The sequence below is a fragment of the Scyliorhinus torazame genome, chromosome 15, assembly GCF_047496885.1.
Source record: "Scyliorhinus torazame isolate Kashiwa2021f chromosome 15, sScyTor2.1, whole genome shotgun sequence".
In the NCBI taxonomy this organism is placed as follows: Eukaryota; Metazoa; Chordata; class Chondrichthyes; order Carcharhiniformes; family Scyliorhinidae; genus Scyliorhinus; species Scyliorhinus torazame.
In genome coordinates, this window is record NC_092721.1 from 25,400,458 (window position 1) to 25,423,855 (window position 23,398).

The 23,398-nt window shown below is 45.7% G+C and overlaps 1 protein-coding gene across 1 annotated transcript; it reads right to left on the minus strand.

Moving 5' to 3' along the window:
• Positions 1-1,848: 1,848 nt before the first annotated feature.
• Positions 1,849-5,379, minus strand: pou4f1 (POU class 4 homeobox 1). The gene is made up of 2 exons (XM_072476206.1): positions 4,991-5,379; positions 1,849-4,725 (listed from the first exon to the last, which is right to left on the minus strand). Exons 1-2 carry the CDS (start codon positions 5,111-5,113, stop codon positions 3,682-3,684), a joined length of 1,167 nt encoding a protein of 388 aa, XP_072332307.1. The 5' UTR covers positions 5,114-5,379; the 3' UTR covers positions 1,849-3,681.
• Positions 5,380-23,398: the final 18,019 nt, after the last annotated feature.

Here is a 23,398-nt window from a genome sequence, read left to right on the forward strand (position 1 = left end):
CACGTGATCGTACGAGCGGCTGAGCCGAAATCAAGAGAATTTGTTTTGTAACGGTAATTTTTAGATTATGATATCTTCAGGCAATCCTCCCCCCCCCCCCCCCCCCGCGCCCCATTCTGGGTCTCTGGAATAAGACTGGATTACTCTGCAGTACTGGCGCGCGCCTGCCTTGTTGAACCAGCAGAGAAATTAGTCAGGGTATCAGACAGGAGGAAAAATCAATAGGATCATGGCAGTGAGTGAACATTATTCATTTATGATGGTTTAATATAAGTTGAAACCAATTGCCGAACAAGTGTTACATGCGAATTCCACAATTCTCACGTTATTCCTTGAGGATCGTGACCCGTTGTTTCATGGAATTTGTTGAAGTTTGCAAAGACAAACACAGACACTGCGTAGTTGCATGTAGGCACACTTATAGGTGGAATGTAACAGTTAAAAAGTTAACACTAATGCAGTCTTGGAAACGAAGGTTCAACTTACATAATGTCTACCCCTAATAGCTTTTTAAACAAATTTAGTATATTAGTTGAAATCCAATTAATGTTTCAAAGGTTAATTTTCCACCAACGCACTTTTCCTTCAATATTATTTAAATGTGTTATGCCTGTTTATTTTTTTACAATTTGTGTTTTACCGGATAAAGGCGTTGCATGTAATTAACTTGGTGGGTGGGGGGGTTGAATCGCCTGTTTATCTCAATACTTTACGTGAAATCTTACCTGCGCCGCAGCTTGGAGTTTTAAAATGCTTTTACTTGTGTACATGCGCAACAATGGGTGTCCCTTATTGTAATCTTTTATTGTCACCAGTAGGCTTACATTGCAATGAAGTTACTGTGAAAAGCCCCTAGTCGCCACATTTCGGCGCCTGCTCGGGTACACAGAGAATCACCCCATTTATTCACTGATAATGATTGCAGCTGCATTGTTGCACTGACAGAATTGGACAACGTGTGCAGTTCGGATTACTCCACATCCAACATTGCATTGCGTTTGTTCCAACACGCGCGTGGGATCAGCGAGCTTGAGGGACACATGAGCACATTCCTAGTCGATCTAACGGTGTGTATTCGCACCGCGAAAGGGCTGTATTTTATGATAGTGCATTCGACGCGTGCCTTTTGAGAAGCGCGCGACAAAGAATAACAAGGACGTATCCAAAGGTGAACCCGAAACACTGCCGGCTTGAGCTGGGACTCGGGGTGGTAAGTGTTCGACTAGTGCGGTAGGTGGCATCGCAAACGCGCTCCCTCGATGTCCCTGCAAACGACAACGTTCAACACAGACAACGGGTGACATCTGGGTGGAAAGTTATGCCAACGAGGGGAGGCCTATATGTATCTTAATAACCTGTTCTGCCCTTCTGGCAAAAACACAATTGTCCCAATTTGAAGACACTTTAAAGTGGAAGTATGGTTGCAAACCAAGTGCTGCATGTATGTGTGTGTGTTTTCTTTAAAACTGTTGGTTCATTTCACAGCTCACATATCCGCTAATTTAAAACTCCTCAGACTCTCGATTGGTTTATGGAGTGTGCTCTTGGTTTACGTTATAACTGGAAAATTAGAACTCGCTTCACATTACAGATATTGCAACCTTCTCGGCCTTTACATCTAATCGCTTGAATTAGATATAACTCTTGGGGCCAAAGGGATATGGGGGGAGGGGGAGGTGGGATCAGGATATTGAACTTGATCAGCCATGATCAGAACGAATGGCGGAGCAGGCTCGAAGGGCCGAATGGTCTCCTCCTGCTTCTATTTTATATGTATGTTTGTGTATCCTCAGTTTCCCCCCCCCCCCCCCCCCCCCAAGATGCAAAGAAACATTACACCTTTAAACAGACAGTTGTTTCCCTCGATTTCTTTTTATTAGTAAATGTGATAAGACACATCTCCCTGTTGTATTTGGCTTACAGAGATAATTTAAATAAATAAGTAAATAAATTTAAAAAAAAGAAACACAATCCAGGAGAAAGCTTGGCAAATATACATTGGACAGGGATTGACTTAAAGTGAGACTTCTGCTTTTCCTCATTTACGTATGATGCACACGTGGTTGCAGTTTGTAAACATACATGTGCGCAAATTAAAAAGTTATTTACAATAAACACCTATGTACAGTTATAAACACGGTCAGAATGTTGTGTCTAGTGAAAACAGGCAGTTAATAGTGAAATCACACCACCCACAAGGTCTATCAAGCTACCCATCCTATAGTGCTCGTCAGTTCCAATGCATAGAATGTCTGCGCTGCAGACATAACATTTTCGTATCGAATCCATAGGCGCCAAATTCGGCATCTCTCCTCAGTTCATGCGGTTATTTTGCTCCTGGGCACGTAGTTTACGGTGCCCGCAAAGGAGACCATGTCCCACCCAAAAGCAGAATCAATAATTTAGTGTGAATATTTTATGCGCAAACTTTTGGTAGTCCTACATCAAGGTTTTTTTTAATGCGAGATTCACTTGGAGATTTTGATCGTAAACCATAATATGCTAACATGTTTTCCAACCAGTACAATATACTAAATTCTGCAACATACTTTGTTTTTCTTAGTGCAATTACCAGAACGGAGTGCCCGACAGCTAACGCCCGTTACATTTAACAAAATAAAAATAAAAGTGAGCGGATCAGCATGCAGAACTTTGGAAACGGTTATCACTGTAAAAATGTCAATCGTGTGATTTTTTTTTGTTGTAGATTTTGACTTTTTCTTTTAAATTGACAATCCAAAATAATTAATAATGACGCTAGATCGATATCTGCATAAATACTGTCCCCAAAACAGCAAATCAAGCCGTAATATCCACACGCACCAGTGTGCTGCTGTCGTCCCCCGGATACAGAAAGGGTTTAACTTGGAGAAACCACCACGGTTCCCACTCAGAAGAAATGAGCGGCCCGTCCCCGGAGCTGCAATTGTCAAAACTGCCTGAGTTTTAATTCCGTAACTGAATCAATTGCCTTCTGAAAGTCAGAAAGGGATTGACAACACATGACGGATTTCTGGGGTCGGTGAATGACATAAAGTGTCGAGATATCCTATTGCTCCCCCCCCCCCCCCCCCCACCCCCACTCCCTAAAAAAAATACAGAATGCAAAAGGATTTGAGCGTCACTGAAACACTGGGGTAACCGGAGTGAAATAATATTGAGGTGCGTGAACATCAAATAAATCGTCTTGGCATTGTCTGTCTGCCAGTTTGTTCCCCCTCAACACGATGGTCGCCATGGCTGGCTCGCTTACAGTTTAATCTGGACCTTTCGGCGTGGAAAGCGGGCGATCTGAATTACCTGTGATTTGCACACTTCACCAATAACGTGAAAAATAACACAAACACCACGGTGCCTCAGAAACCGAGGATTTCGCTTGATGATGGTCGTGGACACGTCTCTGCCTTTCTCTCTCTTTCGTTCTCCTTTGCAAAAACCTCCTCTTACACAGTGAGATTTGTTTTGTGTTTTTCTCTCCCCCAGCCCCCCCTCCTTAATTCATCAACACACAAACAACAACAAAAAGTACTGTCCAAGACTGGGAATCAGTTGCGGATGAACAACAACTTGCATTTGGTCCTGTCCTCTCTCAGCATGAAATAAAGATAAAGGAGGAACAGTGGGGGGAAAGGGGGGTGGTGGGGGGGATTCCGTTTTGCTTTCTCTCCCTCTGTCTTGCAGCTAGTGATTGGCGGAAAATTTCATCCGTTTCTGCTTCTGTCTTTGATTGCAAAACCAAACCCGCACAACGTTCTTTTTCAGGTCCAGTTTCTCCGCGATCGCCGCGATCTTCTCGGACGAGGGCCGGGGCTGAACGGCGAAGTAAGCCTCGAGGGAGCGCTTCTCCGGCGCGGCGATGGACGTGCGCTTGCGCTTCTTCTCGCCGCCGTTGAAGATGTCGGGTTTGTTCATCTTCTCCCGGTGCGCGCCCTCCGCCTCCTCCAGCCAGGCTTGGAGGATGGGCTTGAGGGCGATCATGTTGTTGTGGGACAAAGTCAAGGACTCGAACCTGCAGATGGTGCTCTGGCTGAGCGAGCCCACGCCCGGGATCTTCAGGTTGGCCAGCGCCGCGCCCACGTCCGCCTGGGTCACCCCCAGCTTGATGCGCCGCTGCTTGAAGCGCTCGGCGAACGCCTCCAGCTCCCGCGGGTCGGCGTCCACGTCGTTGACCGAGGGCAGGCCCGCCGCCACCCCGTGGCCCACCAGCCCGTGGGGGTGGTGCGGGGTCATGCCCATGGCCGCCTGGTGCGGGTGGTGGTGGTGGTGATGGTGGTGGTGGTGACTCAGGTGGCCCAGGCTGTGCATGTGAGCCGCGTGGGGGTGAGCCGAGGTGGACACCACCCCTCCACCGGCGCCCACTCCCCCTCCTCCTCCTCCTCCTCCTCCATCCCCTCCGCCTCCTCCTCCGGCCACCGACATGGCCCCGGCCAGGGTGAGCGAGGACGAGCTGAGGTGGTCGATGAGCTCCCCCGGGTCGAGCGGCTGGTGAGGCTGGTGGTGGTGATGGTGGTGGTGATGGCCATGAGGGTGCGAGGGCAGCGCGGACGGGTGCGGCAGTGCCACGGCCGAGGTAGAGGTGCATGGCACCGTGTTCATGTTGTGGTAGGTGGCATCCGGCTTGAACGGGTGGCTCTTGCCCTGGGACACGGCGATATCCACGGCTGCCAGAGCCTCGGCGCGGGCCAGCAAAGTTTCATCTAAGCTGGCGAAGATATTGTTCTGCAACTGTTATCAGAAACACAGAGGGAGAGAGACACAATGAGCAGCTGATTTTCAACAGGGAAAAGTCACATAACACTTAAAACAAACAAAACCCCCTTTTAAACCGGCAAAGCTAATGCAGCAAGAGTTGCAATTGCAAAAGTCACTTACAATGGGAGAAATCAAACATCTTAAAGCAGCGTTTGCCAACCATTGCCTCACAGCGCTATTACTCCACATTCACAAGCGAGGGGGAAGGAGAGAGGAAGAAAGAAAGACAGGTACATACCGAGGGCGCTGGAAGGCAGGCTCTCCTTAATGCTTCCGAGCTGGAATGCAGAGAAGTGTACTTGTGCTCAGGTAGGGTATGGTGCATGCCGAAAGCTGGCTGCTTGCTGTTCATGGACATCATTTTGAACACTGTACATAGGGATGCTGGAGAGAGAGAAGAAATGAGGCTGCAACGGGGACTTAGAGAGAAAGCAAAAGTTGTGGGCACAGATTAAGGTAGATCTGCACATGCATTATTGTTTTTTTGTTGTTGTTGTTGTTGCAGACAGGCACGCCTGTAAACAGGGTCTGTGTGAAGCTGCAGGGCCGCTGTGTGCCTGTCTCAGTCAGTGCTGCCTCCCTATTGCTGCCCTGGACACACAGATGCTCCGCTTACACCTGCTCCCCACTCTCGGCCCAGCCTCTCTGGCGCTCACGCGAGATTGTACGGTCCCGCCCGCCGGAGAGCGGGGGCGGGGGGGGGGGGGGGGGCGGGGGGGAGTAGGAAGCGGTTGCCCGGAGACAAAGCAGAGGCCGCAGCCCATTGGAGGAGGGGAGGAGGATATGTGCGCAGGCGCTCTGGCATCTCCCTGCTGGTTGATTGACAGTTCCACCCCCACCCCCCTCACACAAACAGCCACACCACATTGGGAAGATAAAGAGGAAGACTACAGCTCCCACAATACCACCTCCCTCCACCTCAAACTGGTCATCAGTACGTGGAAAGTAACCATTCCAGCCACAGGAAGCGAATGCAAACATTGCAAAGGGGAGCGGGCTCTGGTTCCAGCACCGAGGGGATATCGAAGGCTTCCTCGCTCACGCTCTCGTCTTCATGTGCCTGGCTGGCACAGATACAGGCTGGAGACTGGGATGAAGATTGTGTCTCCCCCTCATGTCTTATATCAGCTGCCCGGGCCGGGGAGGGGTTGAATCCGAAGCATTCCCCGAACGGCATCTCCGATCGAAGTTTGAACACCGAGTGAGGACGAAGCCAATCTGATGAATGATGTAGGCTCATTGATCCTCCCCCCCCCCCCCCCCCAACTTGCCTCTTCCCCTTAAACTGAAGAAACGCTTGTGGCTGAGCAAAGGGAATGCAGACACTGGGACTCTCCGTAACGCTTTCTGTTGTCCCGGGGGGGAGTGGGGGCAAATAAAATGTCCAAGGAACATTAAACAAATATTGCCTCCGAGGAGGCCGTCTGCGCACGCGTACTCCCCTCATCCAAGTATAGGAATCTATTGCAACACCTGATTCATGTTAAAGATGCCAATGACACCGGGGTCTGTCCAGTCGATTGTATAGTATTGTATAGAATTAACTATAGGTGGTCTTGAAGCTTTTCTTGGCCGGCCAACTTCACAGAGCTTTGTTATTTTTTTAATATCTCAGTTAACCCCCAGCTAATTTTGAGCTTTTTTTATAGTCCACAGTTTCCATTTGTCCAGAACGGTATTCTATCACTGATATCAGTCTGTGTTTTCGCGGGATCTCGATTTCAACACAAACAGCGAATGATCCGACCGATATGATTAACAAAAGTCTTTCTACAAGCTTATCTGAATAGATCAATCATAGATGTGTTGTTTACAAGTGTTTTATTGTCTAATCCACGCCGTGTTTTAGTCCTCACTAAAGTGACTGGCATTATAATGGCACAACAGTGGCTATATTTAATTGATTGATTGATATTTATCGTCACATGTACCGAAGTACAGTGAAAAGTATTTTTCTGCGGCCAAGGGTATACAGTACGTACATAGTAGACAAAAGAATAATCGACAGTGTACATTGACAAATGGTGCATCAACAAATAGTGATTGGAGTGCTTTGAGTGCTTCAGAGTGCTTTGAGAGTCCAGGCACTCGAGAAAAGCGCCATATAAATGCAGGTCTTTTTTATATCATGACCGTCATTCTGAAATGGCAAATACATTTTTTTAAATGTTTTATTTCCAATATAACCTAAACTTTTGAAGTCCAATTAAAAACTTATGCTAAAGTTTCTAGAATTGGCTATTTTGAATTGTGTATGCCAATGTGTCATTCCACAATACATGGTTACATGTCACATGTTATATGGGATTTCGCGGAATGATTTCCAATGATGTGAGCTAAATCGTTCATCATAATCATTTTGTTCACCCGCCTTCGTGGATCTTAGCACGAAATGTTTTCACGATACATTTGTTCCGTTACGTTTAATAGCCTAACATGTGTTAACAGCAACACTTTACCAATCTGTATTCCCAGGGTTTGTTTTTTTGGCTCAATAAAGTGTCGCCTCAACGCGTTTGATTGACCTGCAGATGGGGTTGGATGTGATAAAATGGGATTGTACTGTGACGCGGGAACATTAGCCCCAGCCCAATCGAAAAAAACCTGAATGCATTTACTTTTTATAGCGAAGCAGTAGTTTGAAACCAGGATTAATAGCATCGTTCTGTTAATAATTCATAACCGCGCCCCATTTTCAACGATATGCGATTGTAATGCGATGCATTTATGTTCGAGTATGCCCACCGTGATAGCTTCGATTCGGTAACAGTGTACACAGTTAATATAAAACAGGAGCAAAAAAGTTTTATCGGTAAATATGAAAAATGAAGAAATCACACGTTAAATAAAAACACCGGCCTGCTTATCTCTGTGATGGAGGCCAAGACAGAGCCATTGGTCAGCACGAGTGGTATCATTAGTCAGTCATTAGCAACTTATAAAGTTTTTAGAAGTCACCATTTAACACTGCCGTTGGATATGTCTGAGGAATAATAATTTATATCTGATAGAATTAAAAGCGATTCAGACACCGGCGCGTGTGCCCCTATCGTAAGACTCTGAAAATGATCAACATCCGTTTATTGTGAATGGCTGTGGAAGCATTTGACATAAATCCTGGCAGATGAATTTCTTTCCAACTAGTTCCAAGCTGTTGCACTTACGACACACGTTTTTCTTTGACGCTACAATAGTGCGGTGCTAGTTTAGATGTCGCGGCCAATAACATACTAATTATTGAGATATAAATGGCGAATCTAGTGTGTGTTTTTGCTCCTCGCATTTCCAACAACTGATTTGTAAATGTATTTTTATTCATTTATGGGGTGTGGCTTGGCCAGTATTTATTACCCGCCCCCGATTGCACTTGAACTTGCAAGTCCACTTGAGAGGAGAGTTCAAAGTTAACCACATTGCTGTGGATCAGGAGTCAAATCAAATCAGGTAAGGACAGAAGGTTTCCTTCCTTCCCCCAAGGACATTGGTGAACCAGATGAGTTTTTCTAGATTTCATTCCAGGTTTTGTTAAATTGAATTCAAATCTCACCTTCTGCCAGGGTGGGATTCGTACCCTGGTCCGCAGAGAATTAATCCTGGGTCTCTGGATCATTATCCCAGTGACAATGCCACTGCGCCAAATATGCATCAGGTTAGCTCAGATTTCCTGGGATAGCAACAAGTCACCAACAGAAAGGAAACACACAACCAGCAAAAGTCACCAACAGAAGGGAATGCTCCAATTATGAAATTCCAAAAGCAATGGATTAAACCTTAATCTTCTTCACCAGTTAGCCCACACAGTTCACTCTACTGAAGCTAAAAGGTGGGAAGTTGTGGGCCAGCCAAGTGCAGAGGTAAAGCTTCTGCTCCTTGTAGACAAAACAGGAAATTAGCAACAGCGACAAAATAAAGAAATTATACTAAATTGATCAACATATTTTTTCTGGAAATTCCGCCTTCCTCCATCTTCTGTTCTCTATAAAACATAAAACTGGATCTCCCTGTTTTCCTCTTATTTTATTGCCAGCCCCATGAGGCTGTGTGGGAAGGGACGGAAGGTTGGCCTGACCCGCACAAGTTGACCACGATAGGAAAAGAGTTTGCATGTTCACCCCGTGCCTGCGTGAGTTCCCTCCGGTTTCCTCTAAAGACGCAGGTTAAGTGGATTGGCCATGATAAATCGCCCCTTAGTGTCTAAAAGTTGGGTGGGGTTACGTGGATAGGGCGGGGGAGTGGGCATAGGTAGGGTGCTCTTTCCGAGGGTCAGTTCAGACTCGACGGGCCGAGTGACCTCATTCGGTACTGTAGATATTCTATGGTTCTATGAAGGCAGACTCGAGAGACCATCTCTGATCCGTCATTTCTCACACATTCCTATACTACGGGAAACAAAAGTTATAAAATAACATCGGTTCACAAGTCAATCATCCTGCAATAGCTCTTCGGAATTTACGACGCGCACAGAAGGCATTTCACCAGAGGCCTGTGCCTAAGTTAGAAGCCTGCGCGCTGAGTTCCTGCAAGCCCCCAGGCCCGAGGGCATTCAGCTCATAGCTCAGAGTAACTGTGCCAATAAAGTATAGAGAGTTCTTTAGGATGGACAACATGAAAGACCATACATGGAGAATGACAAGACCTCGTCCAAGATCTGCCTCGTCCAGTTCTAAACGACTGAGAACTAAAGCTTCAAAGGAAACGACTTTATCGAGAACAATGTAAGACAGGAACTCCAGATGTTGCTAGCCCATATTTTCTGAACATATGTTGACTTCCCGTCAGCGTAATACATATCCGAGCCGAAAGCTTGCAAATGGAGAGAAATTCTTGGCACGTTCTTGTATTTCTTGATGGACTCTGGATAATTACAGCAATTAGATCTTTTGTTTCTATTATCCGCACGGAATAGAAGTTGAACATGCGAACATTGTCCTTTTCTAAACATGGAGCTGGAGTCTGAATTAAACCCTTGGGTTTCAAAATGCTTTAACCAAAAGGTTTTGCTTGGGGACATAATTTGTAAAGGAAGAAAGGGGAATAATATATTGCTGGGTCTTCAAGATCGACAGTTGGTTTTTTGATATTGATAGGGGCTGGTTTAGCACAGGGCTAAATAGCAGGCTTTTAAAGCAGGCCAGCAGCGCAGTTCAATTCCCGTACCAGCCTCCCCAGACATTCCCGAATGAATGAAATGAAAATCGCTTATTGTCACACGAAGGCTTGAAATGAAGTTACTGTGAAAAGCCCCTAATCACCACATTCTGGCGCCTGTTCGGGGTGGCTGGTATGGGAATTGAACCGTGCTGTTGGCCTGCCTTGGTCTGCTTTTAAAGCCAGCGATTTAGCCCTGTGCTAAACCAGCCCCTATGTGGCGACTAGGGGCTTTTCACAGTAACTTCATTTGAAACCTACTTGTGACAATAAGCGATTTTCATTTCATTATTTTCATATTTGCACTAGAGGATGCAGTGATGATTCATCAGGATGTTGTCTGGGCTGGAGCGTTTCAGCCACGAAGAAAGGCTGGCTAGGTTGGGGTTGTTTTCCTTGGAGCCGAGAAGGCTGATGAGGGGCACGATTGAAGGGGAGTTAGGAAGAAATTATTCCCCTTAGTAGTGGGGCCAATAACCAGGGGGCATAGATTTAAGGTAAGAGGCAGGAGAGTTAGAGGGGATTTAAGGGGGGGAAAAACATCCGGAAGACGTTGGAAATCTGGAACTCACTTCCTGAAAGGATGGTAGAGGCGGGAACCCTCACTGCATTTAAGAAACGTCATAGCATACAAGACAAAAAGAGAAAACATTGCACAATCTGAGCTGGTCGGACAGCATCTGTGGAGAGAGAAGGGAGCTAACGTTTCCAGTCTGGATGACTCTTTGTCAAAGCTGACAATGCTCCCTTTTCCCTCCACAGATTCTGTCAGACCTGCTGAGATTGTCCAGTATTTTCTGTTTTTGTTTCAGATTCCAGCATCCGCAGTAATTTGCTATTAGCGAACAAGACTATGGACTAAGTGCTGGAAAATAGGATTGGAGCGGATAGGTGCTTGACGGCGAGCACAGACACGATGGGCCGAAGGGGCTCTTGCTGTGCTTTATGTTAACTACATTTTGTGGGATAACGCTGATGTGAAGTCCCTTGTGAGGTTTCATTAGGTTGGCGGCGTTATACAAGAGTTGTTGTTGATTTATCTGTGTCGTTAAACATGACAGATGAAGATGGTGAGAGAAAACACGATTTTACCGGAAATATTCAGCAGGCCTGTGGGGAAAGGGTTAACCTTTCTGGTCGAATATGACTTTTCTTCAAATTGGTAGAAGTCACATCCGACTCGAAACGTTAACACCGACACTCGCCCTCCACAGACCTTGCCTGGCTTATTCCCAGGCCTTTCTCTTCTTCAGCTTCCCAGCATCTGCACTGCTTTTCCATCATCGGTTTTTCAGGATCAATGAAAGGACGACTCCGCTGCGCTGGGGAACTTTCACGAACATCCCCTCCTTTTTAGAGCAGCGTAGCCTCTAGTTAAAAGTGAGCAGGAGCAGCTCTGCCAATATCGTTTATATTGCACGCCACATGATCTCCAAGTCTTTTTCAGTAGTCTGGGCTCGAGCCCCTTGCTGTGATACACAACTCGGCCTGTCCATTTCAGCTCACGCCCCTAAAATCGCAGTCACTAGTTGACAACCTCGTTCACAGGGTGATGGCCATTGCTGAAAAAAATCAGGCTTTCGGCTATTAACTATTTTTATTTCCGAAACACTTTTTGTCACCTACAATAAACGAGGCCACTTAGGAGCGTGACAGAGAGTCGGTCGATGGGCGCATGTGTGTACATGTCAGCGTGTGTATAGTTCTCGAGAATCCCCCCATGTTAATCGCCATTGAATGGGCTCAAGTTGCGTTGAGCCTAAACTCCTGAATATCATGCTTACACTTCTCTGGCCCCTCCTTTACCAGAACTCCTTAAAACCCACCTCTCTGACCAAGTTTTTGGGCAACTTCCCCAGTATCTCAGAATGTGGCTCCAAATCATATTTTGTTTTTGGGGCAACACGGTAGCATTGTGGATAGCACAATTGCTTCACAGCTCCAGGGTCCCAGGTTCGATTCCGGCTTGGGTCACTGTCTGTGCGAATTCTGCACATCCTCCCCGTGTGTGCGTGGGTTTCCTCCGGGTGCTCCGGTTTCCTCCCCCAGTCCAAAGATGTGCAGGTTAGGTGGATTGGCCATAATAAATTGCCCTTAGTGTCCATAATTGCCCTTAGTGTTGGGTGGAGGTGTTGACCTTGGGTAGGGTGCTCTTTCCAAGAGCCGGTGCAGACTCGATGGGCCGAGTGGCCTCCTTCTGCACTGTAAATTCGATGATAATCTATGTTTCATAATGTTCCTGTGAGATGCCTTGGGAGGTCTTAGTGTTTTGAAAAGCGCTGTATAAACAGGTTATTTTTTGTTATAGAGGTGCACAAGTTAGGCCAGATAAACTGGTATTTCAAAGGGTCAGAGGTACTCAATGGTGAAACACTTGAGGTGTAATTTTTGCCTGCAAAGTACACTTCCGTATAGAAGTTGGTGTGTTCCCCCAGGACTACAAGTTGCCATTTCTGCAACCTTCTTCAAGTAACTAAGGTAATGAATGGACCCTCAAACCAAATACAGGTCAGACCAGCACGTTTTTTAAATAAATTGTAATCCGCAAATGTGGCCCACCATTTCAATTTATAGAGATCATTCCAGTGGTTAAAAAAACAACAGGAATAGATTTGTCCCCCCCCCCCCCGCCCCTCAACTACCACCACCACCATCCCTGTATTGCTCTAAAAGTATGGAAAACACAGTCAATGATTTCAATTTTTAAAAGTTTCTCAGACATGGAATGCACGTGCTATTTAATTGACTTGCTTCTTCACTGGGGCGTGTTGTGTTTTTTGAGACGCCCATTGAGATGTAGAATATGATTTCCTCCCAAGCGGCGCTTTGCTTCGTTGCCAACGCTCAGCTCCTGCCAGTGGATCGCAATTCTGTTGAGAATTGTGTGCAGGAATGTAGTGGGGGCGCTCCCCCGGTCGATATTATTTGGGAATTACTTTTAATAGGGTACAGCTTGTTCTGAACAATCCTTCAATGAAGATTCCCCACAAATAGCTGGCAGGGGCACTTGGATGAGATGGCGATGTAAAACTGTGTGTACAGGTGAAATGTCTCTGATGCTGAGGCAGTGCCAAGATACCTGTTAACGCCTGTGCATCCCATCATAGAAGCTCGCCCGGGTGCAAACAACGTATTTCCCCGATCACAAACAATTTATGCTGCGATTTCAACAACTTCTGATTGGACTTGTAATATTGACTCAAATAAAATATCGTGCGTTTTTTGTTACATTGCACACTAAGTATCATAGAATTTACAGTGCAGAAGGAGGCCATTCGGCCCATCGAGTCTGCACCAGCTCTTGGAAAGAGCACCCTACCAAGGTCAGCACCTCCACCCTATCCCCACAACCCAGTAACCCCGCCCAACACCAAGGGCAATTTTGGACACTAAGGGCAATTTATCATGGCCAATCCACCTAACCTGCACATCTTTGGACTGTGGGAGGAAACCGGAGCACCCGGAGGAAACCCACGCACACACGGGGAGGATGTGCAGACTCCGCACAGGCGGTGACCCAAGCCGGAATCGAACCTGGGACCCTGGAGCTGTGAAGCAATTGTGCTATCCAGGTATCATGATAACATGATAACAGGTAACATGTCGTCATGATATGTTATGCTTATACTATCATACCGGTTTAAACGCCTTGTAATTCACAGTATGACACATGTGTTAACAACAGCACACGATGAATATCACCAAAATTGACAAAAACGAGGTACACTGATGAAATTCACCTTGAGCGAAAGGAAACCTTACACCTATGGATATAGGGGAAACAGTTTTAAAATTCCAACTATATTTTCAACTACAATCTTCAATTTCAGGTCAGTTTCACGAACCCAGGAGCCAGCCAGTCAGGGTCTGTTTTCAAGTTGGCAGATCGGTTTCTGACTCAACAATGAATAAACCCACGTGTTAAACAGCGGAGAAGGTCGAAGAGCCAGACAGTGCGCTTTTAAATGTGTCCCAACATTTAAACCTCATAGCATGACTTACAAAACCACACACACACACACACAGGGATACCCACCCTTTCTTCATTTCAGTTCAAGTCAAGGCACCCAGGTTGGAAGTTACTGTCACTTAACATTAGCGAACATGTCGTCATGATTGAAACATATGTAAAAATGGGGGTGGATTGTACAATCTGTTCTGCGCCCCAGACAGAGGTAGGAATATTAGCAAGCTCAAAATAGGGAAAGTAACAGCGAAATGGTGGCTTCAATCGCATTTGACTAAGTCGTATCCTGAGATGACCTGCCTGTACACGGCCAGCATCACTGGGACTGCATCCAGAAGTGTACAATGCTGTAACGTTAAATATTGAAAGCTTTAATTGTGCACCCCCCCCCCCCCCCGGGGGTGCTTGCTGGTGAACCACTTCGGGGAGAAGATAAGAGCGAGCCTGCTTTGACCTGGATACCAGTGTCCTGATTGTAGAGGGACATCCATCCCCGAGATACCCACTGTTAATCTGATTTCCGGCTTGCAAAACTGAAGACCCGACCTGGCCAAAATCAAAACGAAGAGCGAGCGCCCACCCTCCCTTTGAAATACGGAGCCACCCGGGGAAGACCAATTTCATGTGGAGAGCGCGGGCTTCCCGAGAAGGCTCTGATCTGATCTGATTTATTAGAATTTTCCTTTTAACGAAATCGTGCAGCTTTTACAAGGCGTTAATCGCGCCATGGAATTTTAACTGCGGTGCGTTCAAATCAACGAGATGTTCATTCATTAAGATTAATCAACGTGTTTAAAAGAAAAGTTATGTACAGGGGTGAAACTGCATTGACCTGTTAACTTTCAAAGGAAATTGACATCGAAAACAATTCTCAGCCAACATATCAAATGTTTGTTGTCAAAAAGTTTATGACTTAATCTAAAGTGACACAATAGATAAACAGCGAAGCTCGTCCGAAAATCGAAATATTGTATTCCTTTTTTAAGTGTCCACTACACTCTCTCATTCAGGTGATTGATTTTTTTAAGCTTCCCGGTGCAATCGCCGACCCGCATGCGATCTGAGTTTAAAAGACAAGCAAAACAAAAAGAAAAAAAGCCCTCCCGCCCGCCCTCTTACCACAGATGAAACCGGCGCAGCTCAACGTGGGGGAAATGGCTATTTTGTCAAGGAGTGGGGACTAACTCTGGGGAGATTGGGAGCCGCCAGCTTCTATCCAGGTGGTTCCAGCCAATCTTGTATTCCCAGTTCAATTCCCCAAAGACCCCTTTCGACCTCAGCATCACCTGGGCGGGCAGACCTTTGAATCGACACCTTATGTCATGCTTTTTGCATAACATGGGGAATATCAAGGCAAGGAATGAAATGGACCCCCCCCCCCACACACACACACATACATGGTGTGTGCCCCGTGCGGCAAATACAGAACGAAACCCCCTGTGCTGACCCCCCCCCCCCCCCCCCCAACACCCTGGATCACAAGTATTCCTGTATCACAAGCATTTTAACCACGGTCTGCATGCCTTTCAGCTCTGGCAATGCCGAAGAGAGCTCGACAGCGCTGCAGAAGCTGCCCTGCCCAGTACTCCTGGCTAAATTGTGTATCCCTTAGCTAGTGGCCCTGGATGAATAGGTGGCACCAATGAGCTTTAGTTATGGCAGACATATAATATTGGGAGTGGGATTGGGAGTGTTCACTGCTGCGGGCAGCCCTCCCTCCATCTCGTTCCTGGCACCAACACTTTCCCTGGGTCACGCTCAAGTCCCATTCAGGAGACTTATTTGGGTTGATCTCAGAATTTCTACGGGAGTGAGCTATTCTCCCGCCTTCTCCCCGTTACTCTTGCACCTTCGTCCTTTTCCACACAACGACCCAATTCCCTCTTTGAATGCTTTGAGTGAACCTGCCGCCACCATAGTCTCAGGCAGTGCATCCCAGACAATAGCTACTCCCCATGAGCGAATCTCCACCTCCACATGGCCTTTTGCCTCTTTTGCCAATCACCTTACATCTGTGCCCTCTCACTCTCCGTCCTTTTGGCAGTGGAAACATTATCTCCTTATGCACTCTGCCCAGACCCCTCATGCTTTGGAAGTACCTCCATCAACCCTCTTGCCAGCCTTCTCCACTCCAAGGAAAACAGTCAAATTCCCCAACCTATCTTCATCAGAGACATTCCCTCATCTCGGGAACCATGCTGGTGAATTTTTTCTTCCCATCCCTCCGAAAGTGCAGCAGGCGGAACACTGGTGTCGTGGTGTAGTTCTGAGTGAGTGCTGCATTTGCTGTCTTTCACGTGAAAGGTCCAACAGAGTGCCACATTCAGGTGGACACAACATATTCCAAGGTATTATGGGTGCAGTCAGCGGTGATCTCAAAGCAAGATGCCTAAAATGATCTAGGTATCTCTGGGGCGTGATTTTCCTGAGGACAGTTTAAATCTGGCACCAAGTTGAGGCGCAGCAACAGTGAGAAGGTCTTCAAACTGATAAACAACCAATCACACTGAAGTATTCACACGCAGCAAAGTTCAGTTGGTTCATAGAACATAGAACAATACAGCGCAGTACAGGCCCTTCGGCCCACGATGTTGCACCGAAACAAAAGCCATCCAACCTACACTATGCCATTATCATCCATTGGAATTTAAAGTTCCAAAAAGCTAAAATTAATCATAACCATCTATTGTGTGAGCTAAATACAAGGTAGACAAAGTTCAATTACTTTTTAAGTGTGAGGTTATCCATTTTGGCTGGAAAAATAGTCAGGCAAATTATTATCTAAATGGAAAGCAGATTCAAAATGCATCTGGGCAGAGGGATCTGGGTGTCTTTGTTCATGAATCGTAGAAAGTATGCATGCAGGTACAAAATATAATAAGAAAGGCAAATGGAATCTTATCGTTTATTGCAAAAGGACTGGAGTAAAAAAGTAGAGAAGTATTGTTGCAATTGTATAGGGTGTTGGTGAGACCACATCTGGAGTATTGTGTCCAGTTTTGGTCTCCTTATTTGAGGAAGGATGTGGTGGCTTTGGAGGCAGTTCAGAGGAGGTCCACCAGATTGATTCCGGGGATGAAGGAGTTGACGTACGAGGTGAGATTAAACAGTTTGGGCTTATACTCGCTGGAGTTTAGAAGGATGAGAGGGGATCTGTTCGAGGTGTATAAAATATTAAAAGGGATAGAAAAAGTAAACGTGGACCAAATGCTCCCCCTTGTGGGACAATCACGAACATGAGGTCACAGATATAGGTTGAGAGATGGTAGATTTAAAACTGAGATGAGGAGGCACTACTTCTCGCAAGGGGTGGTGAATTTGTGGAACTCGCTGCCCCATACTGTGGTGGAGTCCGAATCATTAAATGATTTCAAGAGGCAGACAGAAATATTTCTGGGGAAAAAAATGGGTTAAAGGGATATGGTGAACAGGCGGGGGAGGGGGGGGGGGTGGTGGCTTTGAGACCAGGAAGAGATCAACCATGATCTGATTGAATGGCAGAGCAGACTCGAAGGGATGAATTGCCTACTTCTGCACTAATTCCTATGTTCCTAAGTTCAAAGTTCAGACAGCACGGTAGCACGGTGGTCAGCACTATTGCTTCACAGCTCCAGGGTCCCAGGTTCGATTCCTGGCTTGGTTCACTGTCTGTGCAGAGACTGCACGTTCTCCCCGTGTGTGCGTGGGTTTCCTCTGGGTGCTCCGGTTTCCTCCCACTGTCCAAAAGATGTGCAGGTTAGGTGGATTGACCATGCTAAATTGCCCTTAGTGTTCAAAATTGCCCTCGGTGTTGGGTGGGGGTACTGGGTTATGGTGATAGGGTGGAGATGTGGGCTTGGGTAGGGTGCTCTTTCAAAGAGCCGGTGCAGACTCGATGGGCCGACTGGCCTCCTTCTGCACTGTAAATTCTGTGAAAGCTTTAATTTGGAGAAATTTGGCATCTCAGAGATTTAAGTGAAGTTTTTCAGAGCAGGTCAGAGTGTTTCGCAGTAATTATGAACTTAAAGCACAGTCAGAAGCCGCGTTTCATCTCATTCAAGAAAGTGCAACTTTTAACAGTGAGACTAGTAGCATATGAGTAGAAGGGTAAGATTCTGGCATGGATAGAGGATTGGCTGACTGGCAGAAGGCAGAGGGTGGGGATAAAGGGGTCTTTTTCAGGATGGCAGCCGGTGACTAGTGGTGTGCCTCAGGGGTCGGTGTTGGGATCACAACTTTTCACAATATACATTAACGATCTGGAAGAAAGAACTGAGGGCACTTTTGCTAAGTTTGCAGATGATACAAAGATCGGTAGAGGGACAGGTAGTATTGAGGTAGCAGGGGGGCTGTAGGAGGACTTGGGCAGGCTAGGAAAGTGGGCAAAGAAGTGGCAGATGGAATACAATGTGGAAAAGTGTGAGGTTAGGCACTTTCATAGGAAGAATGAAGGCAGAGGCTATTTTATAAATGGAAATAGGCTTAGGAAATCAGAAGCACAAAGGGACTTAGGAGTCCTTGTTCAAAATTCTCTTAAGGTTAACATGCCGGTTCAGTCAGCAGTTAGAAAGGCAAATGCAATGTTAGCATTCATATCGAGAGGGCTAGAATACAAGAGCAGGGATGTACTTCTGAGGCTGTATAAGGCTTTGGTCAGACCCCATTTGGAGTACTGTGAGCAGTTTTGGGCTCCATATCTTAATTCATCCATGTGATGTGGGGCTGGCTGCGCCAACATTTATTGCCTAAGAGTCAACCACATGCTGTGGATCTGGAGTCACATGAAGCCAGGCCAGGTAAAGGCAACAGATTTCCTCCCCTAAAGGACATTAGTGAACTAGATGGGTTTATACGACAATCAACAATGGTTTCATGATCACCTTTAGACTTTTTAATTCCATGTTTTTTTATAGAATTCAAATTTTGCCATCGGCCATGGTGGGATTTTAACCCAGGTCCCCAAAGCATGACTCTGGGTCTCTGAATTACTAGTCCAGTGACAATACCACTACCTCCCCAGTGATGGTGGAGCATCCTTCAGAGGAAGAATGTGCTGTCCTTGGAAATGGCCCAGAGGAGGTTCACAAGAATGATCCCTGGAATCAAGAGCTTGCCATATGAGGAACGGTTGAGGACTCTGCGTCGGTCCTCGTTGGAGTTTAGAAGGATGAGGGCGGATCATATTGAAATGTACAGGATACTGAGAGGCCTCGATAGAGTGGAGGCGGTTGGATATTTCCACTGGTAGAAGAAACTAGAACCCGAGGCCGAGGCCTCAGCCTCAGACTGAAGGGACCATTCTTTAAAACTGAGATGAGGAGGAATTTTTTCAGCCAGAGGGTGGTGACTCTGTGGAATTCTTTGCTGCAGGGATGATGGGGAGGAGACAGGAGAATGAGGATGAGAAACATATCAGCCATGGTTGAATGGTGGAGCAGACCAGATGGGCCGAATGGCCTAATTCTGCTCCTATGTCGTATGGGTTTTATGGCATAACTTCTTGCCAGTTCAGTTGAGTTCCCACAGATTTCATTCTGCGGAGGGGAGGGAGGATGTTTCATAAAGCACTTTGGAGAATCATAGAATCACTGACACCAACTCCTGGATTTCTTCATTATACTGTGCATGTGGGGACTGCTGAATTTGTTGTCAGTTCCAATGGAATAATGACGGAGAACACTAATAGCTTCACCATCACTGCCACGAAATCCAGGCCACTGGGAACAGAGTGGGAGCGTGCTCCTGGCCAGCGTTTATCTCTCAACCAACATAATTAAAATGTCGATTGTGGGTTCTCACCATGTTCTAAATGACTGCACATTAATATTACAGCAGTGACTACACTTCCAAGAGTACATCATCAGCTGTGAATTGCCTTGGAATGTTCTGAGATTGTGAAATGTAAGTACAAGTTCTTTGTTAACAGTCATGTCAGCCATGCCTCAGTTAGTAACACTCTTGTCTCTGATTCAGAAGATAGTGGGTTCAGGTCGCACTTCAGAATTGAGCACAAAATCTCGGCTGACGCGTCAGTGCAGTGCCGAGGGAGTTACTGACCCGTCAGAGCTGCTGTTTCTCAGATGAAACATACGTGTCAAAGATTCCACGACACCATTTTGAAGACGAGCAGGAGAGTTATCCCCGGTGCCCTGGACAATATTTATCCCTCAAATCACCATCACAAAAAACAGATTATCTGGTCGTTATCAGACTGCTGTCTGTGGGATCTTACTATGCAAAAAATTGACTGCCACGTTTCCTCACACTGCACCAGTGACTACACTTCAAAAGCACTTCCTTGGCTATAAAGTGCATTAGGATGCCTGGTGCTCGCAAAAGGTCCTTTGTAAATGCAGAGCTCTCCTCTTTATCTGGTTGCCCAATAGAGTTGCACACTCTATTGATTGCTCACTCAGGAGAAAACAGAGTAAAACAGTGCTTCTTGAGAGTGTTATCACATTAACCTTTTACCACATAAAGAGACATGAAGTACAGAAAATCGGGGTGCACATTGAAGCTAAAATTGGAAAAGTGTAGAAATTTCTATCAAAGTGAACAATTTTAGCAATATTACAGAATCTTTACAGTGCAGAAGAAGACCAATTGGCCCATTGAGTCTGCACGGACTTTCTGAAAGTGATTTCCACATAGTGCTACTCCCCTACCTTATCCCTGCAACATACACATTCTTCCCCTTCACAGAGCAATCAAAATCCAGAGCCATTGAATTCCTACAGTGCAGAAGGAGGCCAGTCATCCCATTGAGTCTGCACCGATCTTCTGAAAGAGAACCCTACCGCAGCCCCCAATCCCTGTAACCTCACCTAACTTGCACATTCCGGACACCAAGGGACAACCCAGCATGGCCAATCCATCTAACCTGCACATCTTTGGATTGTGGGAAGCAACTAAAACACCTAGAGGAAACTTACGGAGATACTGGGAGAAAGTGCAAACTCCGCACAGGCAGCCACCAGAGGCCGGAATTGGGTCCCTGGCGCTGTGAGGCAGCAGTGCTAACTAGTACTGAATGTATTACACCACTATAAAGGCTGCATCATTTTATACAGCGCAAGCTTGTGCTTGGTGAAACAGCACCACCTGCAAATTTCCCTCCAAAGCACATACCATACTGACGACAGACCACATCACTGTTCTTTCACTGTCACTGGACGAAAATCCTAGAACATCATTCCTAATATGAATGCTCCTATTCCACAGAAACTGCAGTGGTTCAAGTAGGCACCTCACCACCACCTTCCCAAGGGCATATAGGGATGGACAATAAATGTTGGCCTAGCCAGCGACAGCCACATCCCATCTAAAACTTGACAAAAAACAGAACCATAAAAAACAGAATCTCAACTCCAAGCAGCAGATTAGATAGTCATTTACAAATTGAAGACTGGTTACATAATAACAGTAGCTTCCTTCCTGAAGTACCTCAACAGCCATGAATCACATTTGAGATATGCCGATATTGTGAAAGATGCTACTTAAATATGCTTAAGACTTCTATTTTATTTACCAGATAACGTTCAAAATGTGGAGCTGGTTAGCTCAGCTAGCTAGATGGCTAGTGTGTGGATCAGATTCACATGGGGCTCAATTCCCCTCCCAGCTGAAGTTGGCTCAGGACTTACCTTGGTGCCCTACCTGTAATTAAAAAAAAATCGTGACATTTCACCATGGTTCTGCCAAAAACCACCAAAGAGCTGCCTTCAGGCAGGTAACTGAAGAAGAGGAATGTTCAAAGTACACCAGGAATTGCACTGCAACCGCTAGAAGCACTAGGTGAATAAATCACCCCAGACAAGGGGCTACCCTTCACACACTGACGTCACAACAATAAAAAAGCATAACAAGCATACCACCAATTTTAATTCAATACATGTTACTATTTAAAACATGAAAGGGGTTGAAATTGTTTGAAAAATTATTCTTCCTCAGAGTCACCGATGATGAATACTAAAAGAAGCAACAGTGTATCATTTTACTTGCCATAAAATCTCAATCTTGTGCTGTTGAAAATTATGGAGCTTTTGCAGTGGTGAAATAAATTCAGCAATATGCCAGGAATATCTATTCTAGAATAACAAATTATAGAGCAATACCAATCCTGTAATCTCCTGCAAACATGTTGACGATTTCATTAATATGTAGATGCGATTTTTTATCCACGGTAGTTTGTACTACGTATCAATTTGTTTTGCATTTTGTCACAGGGAGCTGTATGAAATAAGGACACCCTTTCAAACAAACTACAACTAAAACATGGGTGACGTGGTAGCACAGTGGTTCGCACTGTTGCTTCACAGGGACTTGGGTTTGATTCCCGGCTTGGGCCACTGTGCGGAGTCTGCATGTTCTCCCTGTGTCTGCGTGGATTTCCTCCGGGTGCTCCGGTTTCCTTCCACAATTCCCCCAAAATGCGCTTGTTGGGTGAATTGGGCATCCTGAATTCTCCTCAGTATACCAGAACAGGCGCTGGAGTGTGGCAACTGGGGTATTTTCACAGTAACTTCATTGCAGTTTTGTAAGCCTACTTGTGACACTAATAAAGATTATTATTGCTGCTGAATAAAAACCTCACGGGCACTAAAGAAGCTTTACAGTCCTCCCCCACCCACTCTGGCTCAGGTAGCAGAGGCAGGGTGCAAATGAACTTTTATACACTGGGAAATTCAAGATTTACTTTCACGCCTGTGTTCACATTCAAGGGCAGCTGTAGGTACACTGCAATTGGTTTAAGTACCCCTGTGGTGGTGGGGACAAATCCACCAAGGCTCTTGCAAGGCTGGTTGCAATGCAATGATCCCATCTAGAAAGTGGATACTAGGCAAGGACATTATTAGCCTCTGCCTTGAAGTTGATCATCATGTCCAGCACACCTGAAGAGTAGGCATTTAGTCAAAGTAACAAAGTTTGATGATACCCTTAGAGCCATGGTGCATCCAATGTCAAAGCCTTTATGGGAAGAGTGGAGAAAATTGGAGAAACAATCTTCGGGGTTACAGTGATGATTACAGAGAAGATGTGTTCAGTACAGATTTTAATCAGGACAGTCTAATTATTCATTAAGTGCAGTGAAACGCACATGAAAGTTAGCATTTTCCTGTAAATTTAAATAGGACAACAGTGGACTGGGAGAATTGTAAATGTGTGTGCAGACCTTTTTAAGCTTAGAGTTATTGGGCCGCACCAGTTTCATATCTGCAATTACCGAACCAAATAGTACTCTTCCTAATATATACTTTAGATTTCCATAAAACTTCTCAGAAAAATAAAATGATAAATACACTCTTATATCAATGAATAAGTGTGTAGCAATGAACAAGAGTAATATTAGTGGAAGCACAAAAGAAAACACAATGTCTGATAATAATTTGTGGAAACTGCAGGGAGACTCAATAGCTTGGATGTGCAATGCATCTCTTAAAATATTGTACACACCTTGGAATCCAAATGTAGACATTTCTATTGCATACATACTTATTGTTCTTATTTACAAATGTTATTCACCTCCCCAATCCCTCACACCTTCAGTCAGGT

What these genes read in the sequence shown, in the direction of transcription:
- pou4f1 (XM_072476206.1), bottom strand. Translation starts at nt 5,113, where the DNA reads ATGATGTCCATGAACAGCAAGCAGCCAGCTTTCGGCATGCACCATACC. An exon ending in CCTGCCTTCCAGCGCCCTCG is followed by an intron (nt 4,726 to 4,990) that starts GTATGTACCTGT and finishes TTCTGATAACAG; the next exon opens with TTGCAGAACAATATCTTCGC.